Source organism: Wasmannia auropunctata, unplaced genomic scaffold (assembly GCF_000956235.1).
Source record: "Wasmannia auropunctata unplaced genomic scaffold, wasmannia.A_1.0 LD335400.1, whole genome shotgun sequence".
In the NCBI taxonomy this organism is placed as follows: domain Eukaryota; kingdom Metazoa; phylum Arthropoda; class Insecta; order Hymenoptera; family Formicidae; genus Wasmannia; species Wasmannia auropunctata.
Window position 1 is genome coordinate 265696 of NW_012027490.1, and position 14652 is coordinate 280347.

A 14652-nucleotide genomic window follows, 5' to 3' on the forward strand; every position below is an offset into this window, starting at 1 on the left:
ACGTGTGCTCTGCGTCTGTGTGTGTGTGTGTGTGGGTGTCAGAGAGAGAAAGAGAAACGAGAAGCGGACGGCCACGTTTGCGACGCTAAATGTGCCTCTAGAATACGGGCTTTTATCCCACCGGTGGACGCACAAGTGTAATGGAACACTGATGAAAATATTTTCGATAAACCCGCAATTTCCAGATCGCAACGGGCAAAAGGGGGACGCGACTATCGGTTTTCACTGTACCTTCCGCCGTTACGAAGCGAACTCCGGTTTTTCTAGTTGCATTTTTTTTCTATACTTAAAATGAAACAAGGATGGTACCATCCGTGCTTTTGGAGAGAAAGAAAGAGAGAGAGAGAAAACAAAAACAAAAATGACAGAGAACGAGTTACTAGAAAGAGTAACTAAAAAAAGATAATAAACCGACTCGTAGCGACATTTTCAAGAATCACTACCGGATGACTTCGTAACACCCTCATACACGACGTAATTGAAGAGAAATAGGGGTAAAGGATGATTTTCTGTATTCCGCATTGCAACCATCTACACGTGTCTATCGTATTAGAATATAGTGGACTAAAGTACACACACTGATGCACACTACGAGTGCGCGAGAACAACGTTTAACTCCTCGAGAGCGGCGGATTGAAATTCTTCGAGAGATCACATTCACCTCGGGGTCAAAACGATCGGTTCGGACGTCGATCGTCACTCGAATATGAGCGGCACGTATTATTCAAGAATCTGCCGCTCTCCGACAGAGAGTTAAGCGATCTGATCGTGTTGCTACTCGAGGAAAGCAATCGAAATTTCAGTGGCCGAGATCTCTCAACGCGAGGGATTTTCCTCTCCCTCCCCCCCTTGATCACCCTCTCCCCCCTTAAAAAGTCTCACGTAGGTTCCGCATTTATAGAATCCTCTTTAATGCGAGCACGATACATATGTACAAACGTGTGATATGATGTGATGGAGCTCGTTGTCGAAAAAGTATTGGATCCATGCGAGAGATGCGAACGCGGGCGAGAAACAACTTTCGCGCTCTTCCGTCGAACAAGTAACTTGAAATTCGGAGGAATTCTCGTAAATTCCGCGAGAAGAAGGAGCTGTCCGCTTTGAGTTTTCCGATTCTGCGTGTGAGAAAGAGAGAGAAAGAGAGGAATTTCCGTTGCACATTTAGCGCCGCAAATGCGATCGTCTAACTTTTAAGTTCCGAGGCGACCGACCATGTCGCCGTCACAATCGATCTGTAAATAGAGGCTCCGAATCGACATGTCACAATTAAGTGATAATTTAAATTGTTAATTTTAATTGTTATATATAAGTGCGGCTAAAGTACGAATCGGGCGAGGAGCAACACGACCAACGAGAAAGGGATTGTCGAAACGCTTAGCTCCGTTTTGTAAATCGTCGTTGCCGATCTGATTTTTGCGTCGATGATGTGTTACGCGTGCGAGAGATCTACCTGTTACTTTGTAATATTAAAGAGCGAGAGAGAAAGGAAAGAAAGAAAGAAAGAAAGAGAGAAAAAGAGAGAGAGAGAGAGAGAACGAAAAAGGCAGCCCCCTCGTCCCTCGTAGAATTTGTCCGGAATGTCTAGATATAATTCGTCGTCGGAAACGACGATCCGATTTTCAAGGATTTTACGACCAGTCTTCTCGAGAGTCTACGTCCCGCGCACAGCTCTGTAAAGCAACAAATACACACATGTACACACGGACACACGGACACACGTACACGCCCGCCCCCACAAACATCGAAACACACTTAATTGTTCGTCCTTTTTAACAAATATAACAGAACTTACGTCTTAATCTTGACGCGAGAGCGTACGAGGCGGGATGCTATTGCAGTCGGAGACCGAGTCGAGATGAAGGCGAGACGAGTACCGTGGATTCTCTCGTCTCCTCGTCTCGAGAAATATCGTACTCCCGGCATTGCACTGGCGTGCCGCTTCGTCGCGGTCTCTTTTGTAACCCTTCCGCCCATCCGACCCGTCGAATCGCGGCGTCAACGTAAACGAGTATTATAATTAACGCAGACGCGACATTTGATTTCGTCGCAATCCACAATATCGAAGGCTCGGTGATGCGCGAGTAATTTAAGATCTCGCGAAATTTCTGAGCGAGGTGAGAGAAGTATATAGTATCGATTTGCAGAAGGAGATTGCGAAGAATTTTTCTTTTAAACGAAAAATTGCAACGAAATTGCAAATTGTCTTATCGAAAATAACATTAAATTGATTCAGCTTTTATTAATATATGATGTACCTCATGTACCGAATTCGCATATTATTTTGAGACCATTTCAGGCGATCTACGAGTCGTCAGATTTTTACTGACAATTATATATACACGTACGTCAAAATACACAACTTAAAAGATTATGAATAAAATAATTCAATCTATATTTTATGCATTTAATTATATTTATTTAATAATGCTTTTATTTCTTTTAGTTAAATAAAAGTAATTAAAATTTTAGGATAGACATAGTGTGCATTTTGATATATATATATATACATATTTATATATATATATATATATATCATATTTATAATATATAATATATATTCTATGTTCTATAATTGCGTATCTTAATATTTGTATATTCTACAATTGTGAATTTACGTTAGATTCTTCAATTGCTCTTCATATTACGACGCATGAAATTATAAGTGGAGTATATTCCGACGCGAATTATTGATCATTTCAAGCGGGTCTTAAATATATTTTAATGGCACCGAAAACATTCCTTACGGTTGCCATTAAAATTTGCTATGACAAATCTCTCCGACTATAATACAAATTGATGAGAAATGAGAAAGCAACAATACCTCGCGAGCGTCTTTCGTATCGTCTCTTTTCCAAGGATGCGATTCTCCATTTTCGCGCGCGGCAAACGCTCTGCTAAACATTTTTAATTACTACTCTCGTTACTTTATGTAAATGAGATACGATAAAGTTTAATGCGCGCACTTAGACTGGTCTAAACTCGCGGCGATGCGGGCGAGGACTTCGCACTTTTCTATCGCACTGCATTGAAAGCGCGTCCGCTCGGCCGTGTCGGTGTCGCTATCTGTCGACCAGCTGTCAAACTCCTTCGCAACACTCGCTTCGCGCCGTCCAGTGGATACGGAAGATCCGCGCGCACGCGCGCAACACGTGCCGCCGCGACAGCTGAGCTGACATGACAGGAGGGAGGAGCAGCGGCTAAGAGAGGCGGCGGGCGTGCTGGCGGATCGATCGTTCGCGTCGCTGTCAAAAGTCCGTACATATACAAACCGCTGGGCCTACAATTCTCCCCGAGTATACATGTATAAATAAACGTCGCTTCGTTCATATGTATCATGGCGTTTCTGGAGGTCAGTTATTTTCATTATTCTCTCGATCGTCGACGTCGTCGTCGTCTCGCGTCCGACGCTCGAGATAACCTATAGAATCGTCAATGTTAACTTTACTTCGTCGTTTTAGTGGAGGCGCTTTAATTTTTTCGACTTGAAAAAGGAGGTTGACGCGGGGAAGATCGCTAAAGCGTTCGGGGTAAGTTGAATCTTTTGCGTGCTAACAATGTTACTTGATCATTGCGTTTCTACCGTGGACAGAGAAAGGGTTATAATTACTTCCGGTTATCGCGTTACCTCTCTTGTATGTACAGGACGCTCAAGTCGCGGCAGCTACCAGTGGCAATGGCAATCTGGTCTTCGGCGACAACGTGGGCAATGTACATTTGATAAACAGATCGTACGAGATCACGACTTTTCGAGCTTATGAAATCACGCTGGTACTGGCGCAGCAAGTCCAGCACTCCACTTTCCTGTTCACCATCGGCGTAAGAGTTGTGATCTTCTGCCTGCGATGCGTTTCTTTAACAAAATAGATTTGAATTAATTGCTTCTATTGTATTGACAGGAGGACGAGCCTGGATGTAATCCTACCATAAAGGTTTGGAACTTGGCCAAGCCTGATAAGCAAGGAAATCCAACATGCGTTCGAATAAGCAGAGCCATACCTAGCTACAGAGCGGTCCCCGCGACAGCTCTTTGTGTACATACTAGTCTCACATTGATGGCTATTGGATTTGGGGATGGCTCTATTATGTTGTACAGGTAAGTTTAGACTTTTTTTTTGTTTCTCTTATGTTATTGGATATCATTAATATTAAGTGGCAGGGTGCTATTTTTTATACAATATACTTTATTATATATTTTATATCATGGTGTAATGCTATATTAATTGTAGCAACCTGTAATTAAATTTTTTTCAGAGGCGACTTGACTCGAGAAAGAAAGAATAAAATTAAAGTCTTGAAGGATTCAAATCTGACTATCACCGGCCTCGCGATACGAGCGACCGGTAAGCAGACGTATCTGTTCGTCGCTACGCAAAACTGCGTGTTCCTGTATAATATTACCGTTAAGGATAAGGAATTCAAATCTACTTTGGACACGATGGGTTGCTCGCGAAGATGCAGCGTGCTCGCCGAGTCTATGCAAGACAGTCACTTTATGATCGGACGTAACGACGTACGTTGGACATGCGTTGTTTTGTGCTCGTGTCATATTATGTTCTATAGTTATTTTCAAAAGGACGAAATTTTTCAGGCTATCTATTGTTACACGCCAGACGGCAGAGGCCCATGCTACGCAGTAGAGGGTCAAAAGATAATGCTAGAATGGTTCAGGACGTATTTGGTGATAGTGGCGAAAGAAGCAGCGAATTCAAGAACAACTGCAACTATATCCGCCAAACCCAAGTAATGAATACATGCATATGTGTTTTTTCCTTGTAATTCTTTTATATTTATAATATAACATATCAAATTTTCGTAGCACGATAGAACCCATACCTCCTGGTGTCGATAAGCACATTATCACTGTGCTTGATATTCAAAACAAGTTTATTGTGTTCTCTGCGCCGATGGTGTCTGTCCAAGCAGTTTTGTCCGAGTGGGGTGGATTTTTTATACTTAGTGGAGACAACAAGCTGTATCATTTAGATGAGAAAGACTTACAATCTAAATTGGCGTTGCTCTTTAAGAAGAATTTGTATGATGTTTCTATAAGGTATATATCAATTAAATTATTATTAAATCGGAACATTAAGACTATTAGCTTTTAACAATGTAACCTTATGTTATCATAGAATAGCTAAAAATCAGCAGTATGATGCCGAAGGTCTCATAGATATTTTCCGTCAATACGGAGATCATTTGTATTCCAAGGGGGATCATAATGGCGCTATAGAGCAATATATAAAGACTATAGGCAAATTGGAGCCGTCTTACGTGATAAGAAAATTCTTGGATTCCCAACATATCGATAATTTGACGACGTACTTGCAAGCGTTGCATAAAAATGGACAGGCAACAGAGGATCATACTACCTTGTTATTAAATTGTTACACTAAGCTTAACCATACTGATAAGTTAAAAGAGTTTATTATGGTAAGTTGGATATGTTTGAGAAAACTAAATATTTGTTAATATATATATGATATATATTATATTACATTATGTAATTTAGACAAAAGATCGTGAGGTTGATTTTGACGTGGAAATAGCGATAAAAGTGTGCCGCCAAGCATCGCCGGAGGATGCACTGTTACTTGCACAGAAACATGGTAAACACGAGTGGTATCTTCGTATTCAAATCGAAGATAAACAGGAATACAAAAAGGCCTTGGAATACATGGCAACGTTAGAATTCGAAGAGGTATTACACACACACACACACACACACACACACATATATATATATATATATATATATATATATAAAATATATATATATATATACACATAAATTTCTACAAATAATAATTAGATATCCATATTAAAAAAATATTTTAAAAATATTACAGGCGGAAGCTAATATGAAGAAATATGGAAATATCTTGATAGAAAATGTGCCAAATGAGTCCACACAGTTTTTGAAAACCTTGTGCACGAATTATAAACCTTCCAACAAACCTCTTGTAGATCAGGTATGCGCATATGTTTCTGACATTCTTCTATTCGTTTCGACCAAATTATATGAGAAAAAATTAAAAACTGGAAATATTTTATGAATTTATTTATCTTTGCAGGAAGCTTTAAATGGATATACAGAACAGCGTGTCGATAAAGCTAGTCCAGAAGACTTTATTCACTTATTTCTAAATAATTCTGAACGACTTGTAGAGTTCTTGGAGCATTTAGTTAAATCAGATACAAGGTTATTACTTTTCATGGAAAAAAGATACTTTTTTTATATCAAAATTGTTAAAATTAACTCTTTTTCATATTTTTTGTAGATGGAGTACGCTTATTTATAATACATTAGTGGAACATTATTTACATGTTTGGTCGGCATTAGATAATGATGTGGCTAAACTACAATATGAACAGAAAATTGTACGACTTCTGCAAAATTCCGAGGCTCGTTATGATAAAGACCAAATATTAATTCTTTGTCATCAACATAATTTCAGAAAAGGATTACTTTTCCTTTACGAAGAGAGCAAGCTGTGAGTAATCATACGAATGATAGTATAATATGAACGTGTGAAATGCACTCAAATGTAAATGTATTTTTATTATCTTAGATATCAAGAAATATTGAGATTTCATTTATGCGAGGGAGACAGCGAGCAAGTTCTTGCCACCTGCAAAAGATTTGGTCATCAGGATCCTAATCTGTGGGTACAAGCTTTGTGGAGCGTAGCTAAGAACAAGGATGCACCAACGAAACTTCTCGCGGATATATTAGCTTACATCGGTGAATATATTTACGGAATATCAATCATGTTCAATTAAATTGCATTGGAAAGTATTGTTTTGTTAATGCAAAATATCGTTGCAGCTCAAGAAAGACTGTTATCCCCTTTGATGGTCATTGACGCAATTTCTACATCGTTGACCTGCACGTTGGGAGACGTTAGAAGTTATTTGTGCAGTGTATTGCGAACGGAAACCGAGCAAACTCAAGCTGACACGGAGTTAACGGAGAAATATAGAGCCGATACTCTTAAATTACGGGAACAAATAGAAGCAATAAAGAACAATACGATAATCTTTCAAGGGTCGCGATGTAGCGCGTGCCATCATCAGTTGGAATTGCCATCTGTGCATTTCATGTGTCAACATTCGTATCATCAACAGTGAGTTTTCAAAAATATTACATTTTTATTATAGGTTATGACTTCACTATTGCAATCTATTTTATTTTCGTACGTTTTTCTCGGTAGTTGCTTTCAGAGCTTTTCGGAAAATGAAAACGAATGTCCGGCCTGCTTGCCAAACAACAAGAAATTACTGGATATCATAAGAGCGCAAGAGCAGTCAAGGGACCTGCATGAAACTTTCCACAGTCTTCTCGATCGAGCAGAAGATCCATTTTCTTTAGTAGCCGATTATTTTGGTAGAGGCGTTTTTAAGAAATTAACAGTAATTACTGATACAGACAAATCATTACCTACACCGACTAAGTTGGAGGAACCTAAGTTAAATTACGGGCCAGGTGCAGAGGCGAGACTCAGGTTAAATGAAGGAAAGAGTTCTACCTCAGGTACGTTTCAACGTCACACCTGTTGTACTATGTATGTATTAGTTTGTTCGCAGCACATTTCATTTCATACTTACAATACTTCAATACTTCAAACGATTAATCGATTTCGCGTTCTTCCTTCAACAGGAAAAACAGAGCCTCGACGAGCTGGATATGACGTTCCTACTTTAGTAACGGAAGAGCGTTTCCGGAATTTTGTCAAGCCTGACGTGTATTCTTCATCGTTGGAGGCGAATATATCGGGAACGGGAAGCGGTTTATCGACGCCACGCGGTAAAGCCTCGCCGGTGCCGATCAGAGAAGCCCGCATTTTAAATAGCACTACACCAAAGTTATCGCCGATCGAAAAGTCCTTTGAGAAAAATTCAAAAGCCCCTATTGTGCCATCGAATCCCTTTGAGACTGACGATTATGACGAATCTAAAAATCCCTTCGCCAACGACGGCGATGACGACGACGACGCGAATAATCCTTTTAAAGATGACGATGACAATGATAACGATCGGGCTGGCAACGACGACGACGATTACAACAGAAATCTGTTCATCTAAATCCATTCGGTAGATAAGCCGCGAATACGTTTTTCGTGAAAGAGTCAAGACAAGATACATATAGGTATATGTATACATTGCGATACGTAAAAAGAAAGAAAATATCGTCAAACGTATGCTTCAATAAGCATTAATGAATTTCCGAATCTAATGTACTGTGTATAAACTTGTGTAAACTTGTATAGTATCTACTTCAATTTTATATGCTGTAAAAGAGCATCATACTTCCTTCACTTCCACAAATCGAAGACTTTATATGCTGTGCAGATTCTAAATACAGCTTAATATCTACCTGTAAAAAGGAGCATAGCGTTATTTAAAATACTATGCTTTTTGTATCTTTGTGTAGATGAAACACGATATTAAAATTTTTAAATGCTTATATTTGAGGCAAAGAGGATTGAAGGATCGTAAAATAAAAAGCAATCGATCAATGAAGAAAAAATGTATATCAACGCCTTTGTGATGAGACTGTGATTTGAAAAGGAATCGAGTAAAAAATTTTTGATAAAATCAATTGCAGATTGTGGTTGATTCAAAATTTATTATTTCACCGCTCTGCGTCTTCGCATTAATTGCTTTCGTGATTGTAATCTTTAAAAAGAAAGCAAGTTAAATTCGAGCAAAACGAACATTATTGTAATAATTATGCCTTTGTGTGCTGCATCTGTTTGCTTGAATCGAACAGCACGTGTAAATGTATCGAAAAAGGTACGAATTATAGGATTGTACAATTATAATATATTAGAAATAAGGAAATAAAAATAATCTGAATCCTGTTGTACATGAATTCTGTTATACATAATTATTTGATTTTGTATAATCTATTTTTAATCAATTTACTTGTCAGGTAAGATTTTTTTAAAGTAAATAAAATAAAGTAAATATAAATTATGTAGATGCTTTTTGCTATATCGAATTTCTAAACTGTCAAACTGAAAATTTCTCTATTCGAGAATCAAATTTATTCATTCAATAGAGTAGAGCACAAATTACCAAAAATAATTTATTATAATTTCGTTATATAAATAAAAGATATTATTTTATATTATATTCAAATATTGAATCGAGATTAAAAATTCAGAGTTCTCGATCACAATCACGACCGAAATTCCGCAAATTTATGCATTTGCATTTTATAATATAATCACTTACTGAGTGGCTAAATATAAGCAATTGAATGTAATTAGATCCGAAGGTAGGAATCAATTACATCCGACAATTTCTTAGCGAGCGGCTGTGACATTGGATATACTCATTGGCGCGTCGAATGCGTCATCGTCGCCTATCGCTCACTTCCCTCCCGTGGTGGTAGCACTGGCGGCGAGAGCTGACGTCATTGTTGAGCTCCGAAATTGAAATCAATAAGTGCAATGTGCAATGTTGTGTGTACATCACGGACGGTGGGAAATGGCGATTATGTCAAAACATCGTGCTAAAACCGATCGCGTTTGACTCGGAATCGGCGACGCGAGTGTCCAATCGGCGAGATGGCTCGCAGCAGCAAGAAGAAACTCGCGATATTCGTGGGTACATCGAAGTGTCTCGTTTACGTAAGTCGCCTGGTCCTCCGCGAGCGAGCGACGCTCGCGTCTACTCGCAGTTTTTCCCTTTTACAACTCGAAATTATTGCACACCCGCGGACGCGGGAATTGCTGACTTACATTCCGGAAACGATTCGCAGGAGCAATCTTACAGCTAATTTGCTCAATTGTATTTGATTTCATAATCTTTGAATATAGAATCAAATAATGGAGCATCATAATGCTCCAAGTATAAAAAGTCAGTACGGGATTTTGTTACGATATTTGATGAAATTGATTAAATTTTGGTTAGATTTTGTTAGAATAGTACGAGAACGTTTGCTTTTACGAATCCCTAGCCGTGATATCGCAATTTTTTTTTTTTCAGGCAGAAGCAAAGTACTGTGCCTCTGATATGCCTGGAGAAATAAAATACTACGAGTATGTTGTCTCTTTTAATTATATATATTAACTAATTTTATTCAATTACATTTGATTTGTAAAAAAATTACTTATGTTTAAAGAATCATTTATTTTATATATTGTTTTTTATTATATATTGCGCACGAAAAATTAATTTCGCGCCGATTATAACATTCGTAGATGTTCAAGAACGGAGTATTGTTGTGCTTTCGGTTGTTGTGTGTCACCCGGATTTCATTTCCATCACTTGTGGTACTATTGGTAAGTAGTTTTAATATATACCCAAATAATTATACGGATATGTTTTGTGTAATTTTGAAGCTATTCCATTAAGCAGCGCAACAATAGAAATATTGTACAATTAATTTTTCAGGATCCTGGTTATAATCATGTTCTTGGTTTGTTCTGGTGGTGGTTGGTGGTACCGATACTGGTTGCAGGGCAGATACAGAGCAGCAGCTTCAGCTATTCCAACTCGATCTTCTAACAGTAGATCGCAAAATTCTCTTCGTAACGCACCTTGCCAGGCGCAGCAAGCTCGTATTACATACAATTCCGCGAGAAATACCGTCCTATTGCATCGCATGTGGAAAGGTTCGAAATTCGACGATCTAGTAGATTTACTTTATAAAAAATATGTGAGAAAACGCAGTGGAAACTTTATTTACGTAAATTTTCTTAAACCTGCAGGTCCTCAGAGAAGTACAGCGGCGCCAGCGTATAACGGTAACGCGACCACATCGACACACTATCAGAACATGAATGTCGTATTAAACGATGCCAATTGCCCTTATTATCAGTTGTATGGCCCACCGCCGAGTTACGAAACAGTGATAGCGCAAACGCGTGGCAAAATGTCAAATCCGGCATCACCGGAGTCCTCCTCGGCCGCGCGGCTGAATCTGCAGACGGCGAACGTGATACCAAATCCAAGTGTACCGCAGTGTTTTTTCTACAGCTGCAATTCTCCGGCGAGACTGGTGGATGGTAATTCGAGTCAATGTCAAAGTGATAGCGCGAACGCTCATCAGCTCGACAGCCACGAGAGTGTTCCGTTCGCGCATTTCTCCCAATATTGCACGACGAACGGCGCGGTCGGTCAAAACATGTGTATTCCTTTGGAATATCCAGAAGACCCGATGGCGTCCGGTGGAAGTAATTTCAGTTGTAGCTACCAGAATAGTCCGCATCGGTTGCCGGGATATCCAACGGATAGACCGTCCAATGTGCTGCCGGATGTAGAAAACGTGGCTCGCGGCTACGAGATTCCGAGTTCGGAGGAACATGCGATGCTCAATATTGACGCAGCGACCGACAACTACGGGGAACGTAGTCCTTGGCATGGAAATGATCAGTCTGTACGGGTCCACGGTAAAATTACCGTGCAGGATGAAAATCGAGTGTCTCAGAAAAGATGCGTCACGATCACCGATACGAACACTCTCTCGCCTAAGTCGGAGGAAAACGGAAGCGAGAACGAATTGAAGCGCGCGTTCAACGTGGTCTCTGTGACGCAGAGAAACTTCCTGAGAGGACGTACGAATCACGGCGGTTCCTTGCGACTACCGCGCAGACACACTAGTGTTATTTACCAAGACGACGGCTTCCAAAACGTTCTCCCCAGAGATACGTCGAGCGCTTCCCAACGGAGCACTTTCAATTACGCTCAGACATCCGCGGCATCCGAGGGCGCGAGTTCTCTGGAACGAGATGCGTATTCTTCTCAATCAAATCCATCCAATAATGTGATATTAGAATCCTTTATTTTTGAAAATGTGCAATTGCCTCCGAGTGAAAATGTCGAGGCGGCCCGCGGTCTTCGTGCGATGAATCGGAGTATAAACTTTGATCTTGAAAGTAAACACAAATTAGACAGATCAAAGTCGTTAGACTGAACGTAAATTGAAATTCATTGCGCGTATTACGCGATATTTATTCTTGTATGTCTCTATTATTCGCGCATAACTTAAATAGCAATATAAACTTAATCCTTCGTTATCGAGATACACAGATCTTTAACGGAGTTTCGACCGTCGCGATGAAATAACGATTCTATTTTATCAGAAATAATGCGGTATTATTTTCATTAACAGGTATGTATGGGATAATTTACCATAGCGATGAATATATTTCTCGCATTTACTAATTCCATAATGTTTCATAGTACTTCATCATTTCTTTAATTTGTCGAATTTGAATCGATTGAATCTCGTGAAAGATGTGTAAATATATATCATTCATTATTATTTCACGCAGTGTTATTAGCAAACTTAATATTAATCGTTAGACTTAATTCGCACTTCCGCAATATTTTTTGCAAGTAATACCGCAATTCTGAAGCTGAACTATTTTGATTATCTATTTGAGATGCTAAATATTATCTCTGAGTGTGATCGGCGATAGTTCCATTTACATATGTCGGCGAAACGTCTTATTTATGATATATCTATCGACATATACTGCCATGGAAAAATCTTTCTGACAAGTATCACATTGTCGTGTATCAGATACTAATTTTTTTTATTTTTCTGCACTATACTTAACGTAACGTAAGATTAAGACACAGTGAAAATGGTGTTTCAAAAGCGCGGCCCAATTTAATCCACCTACGCACAAAGAAAAATATCAATCATTACTCTATATAATGATAAGTAAATTGCACATTTTTTTAAATTATCAAAATTGGATTTAATTATCGTAATTAATACAATTAATTACGTAAGACCATGTGGAAGTGATTAGGATTTTTAATAAAATTCGTAAGAAATAAGATTTATTTCAAAATATCATAAATAAATTTTGACATATTTTTTCTAATAATGATGTCAATGTATTGAACTTGACAATGTCGAAGTAGCGCTCTTCGTGCAATATATTTTCGTCAAGCCAGTCTTCTCTATATATTTAAGCTTCTATTATATAAATATATATATGCACATTAATATTACCTCTGTATTAAAGAATGCGCAAATTATTACGCATTGCACATATACTTGACATTAAGGTACAATTATCCAAAAAAGATTCTAATTTGTTACAAAAAGAGATTCGAATTTACGATTGAAGCAGCAATACTCTTGTAATAAAAATGCGGCCACGGGTAAAAAAAAGAGTAAGAAATTAACAAAGCGAAGATCGTTCAATTGAATATTAAAAAAATATGAACGTAAGGGACGTACATACGATAAATTTATTATGCAAATAAATTTGCTTCAACAATCGCATTCGCGCAAATGTAACACGTTAATTTTCTTGTACAATACCACAGATTTAATATTATATATTATTTATATATTGTGTAAGAAGAAAGACTGCGTCCACATGCTGTGACATGAACAATCTTGATTTACTCTTATTAATGTGGGAACATTAATTGCAATCCTCGCGAATCATATCTTTTAGATAAAGTGCATTAAAAGAAAGCAATTCAATTTATATACGCGTTATACTTCTCGTCACCATTTTTTTTTAAATAAGTATATAATAACACACACATGCGACGTGTATTGAATTTTAAGATCTGGTGGTATATATCACGTCGCAACGTCATCCTTCGACTTAGGTTCTTGAGCATAATAGCGGTCCAAGAAAACGCAATATGTGCCAATAGCGACAAGTCCGTTAGATAAGCAAGTAATTGGATAAGCGAGATGCAGTCTCGCAGCCAAGGAGGTCTTACCTTAAAATGCAAAGCAAAATAAAAGAGATATATATGTACACACTTATTTTTTGTAATCGATTCTAACTGATAAATGGGCTATTTTAACGAGAGTCCGCGTGATTAATAATATAATAATAAGCTTGTACCATATATATATTGTACATCGTATATAATATATACCGCCACAAGTCTGTAGTAATTTCTAGTCAGAAAAGTCACTATATTTTGTGTGCGTGCGTTATGTCGTATTTCCCCATTTGTGTTTAAAAAATGTGACCCCCACCATGTATTTCAAAAACCTGCTTCAATTTTCAGAAAAATAAAATATATCAAGAAACCGTGACCGTGTTGCGGTTATTTTGCATTTTAGAAGCACGTACATTATTATTCTTTTTCTGCTGAAGATATTGCAGCATTTGCTATTGCTCCTCCAGTTTACTCTTCATTGAATTATTGCTTAACTCCGCTTTCGCTAGCTTATTTTCAAGATCAGTTATCTTACATTGCAGTTTTGAACTTTTTCGAAAGAAACAGTCTCATTATTCAATGAAATTTGAACAAGTGGTCCTCTTAATTCTCCGTGTCAGTTTTTCTTCCAATAAAATATTGCATTATTCGGCTTCATTGAGTTTCCTTCGTAATTTATCTTTTCCAGCTGTAAGAAGAGCTATGTGCTTTTGTAGCTTTGGAACGTTTTATACCTCGATTTCTTGTGCAGATAAGTGCACGATTTTCCTTTCTAAAGGTAGTATGCTCTGCAGCTCCACTGCTTACGAGCTTAATTGATTTTTACGGATTTACTTCGCTTCAGCAAGATGTGCTTTGGTGTACTTAAATATAATAATAATTTCAAACGCAAGTACGTTACAAAAGAATAGTGATGAGTTGCGGAATAATTAAAAAATTAATCAATTTTGTATATTCTCTTTTTCTTTGTACATTCTCTTATGAATTTATTCAGTG

At 38.1% G+C, this 14652-nt stretch overlaps 2 protein-coding genes across 2 annotated transcripts; both read left to right on the forward strand.

Moving 5' to 3' along the window:
* The first annotated feature begins 3177 nt into the window (after positions 1 to 3177).
* Positions 3178 to 8860, forward strand: LOC105457040 (vacuolar protein sorting-associated protein 11 homolog). Its single transcript, XM_011701456.1, has 16 exons — positions 3178 to 3349; positions 3459 to 3527; positions 3643 to 3816; positions 3897 to 4093; positions 4252 to 4510; positions 4589 to 4740; positions 4817 to 5050; positions 5130 to 5430; positions 5510 to 5698; positions 5847 to 5969; positions 6072 to 6199; positions 6279 to 6491; positions 6570 to 6742; positions 6827 to 7124; positions 7212 to 7531; positions 7658 to 8860. Exons 1-16 carry the CDS (start codon positions 3335 to 3337, stop codon positions 8080 to 8082), a joined length of 3270 nt encoding a protein of 1089 aa, XP_011699758.1. The 5' UTR covers positions 3178 to 3334; the 3' UTR covers positions 8083 to 8860.
* A 564-nt stretch (positions 8861 to 9424) lies between these two features.
* Positions 9425 to 14032, forward strand: LOC105457041. Its single transcript, XM_011701457.1, has 5 exons — positions 9425 to 9635; positions 9994 to 10046; positions 10209 to 10289; positions 10402 to 10622; positions 10719 to 14032. The coding sequence occupies exons 1-5, from the start codon at positions 9573 to 9575 to the stop codon at positions 11921 to 11923; spliced, it is 1623 nt and encodes a 540-aa protein (XP_011699759.1). The 5' UTR covers positions 9425 to 9572; the 3' UTR covers positions 11924 to 14032.
* The last annotated feature ends 620 nt before the right edge of the window (positions 14033 to 14652 follow it).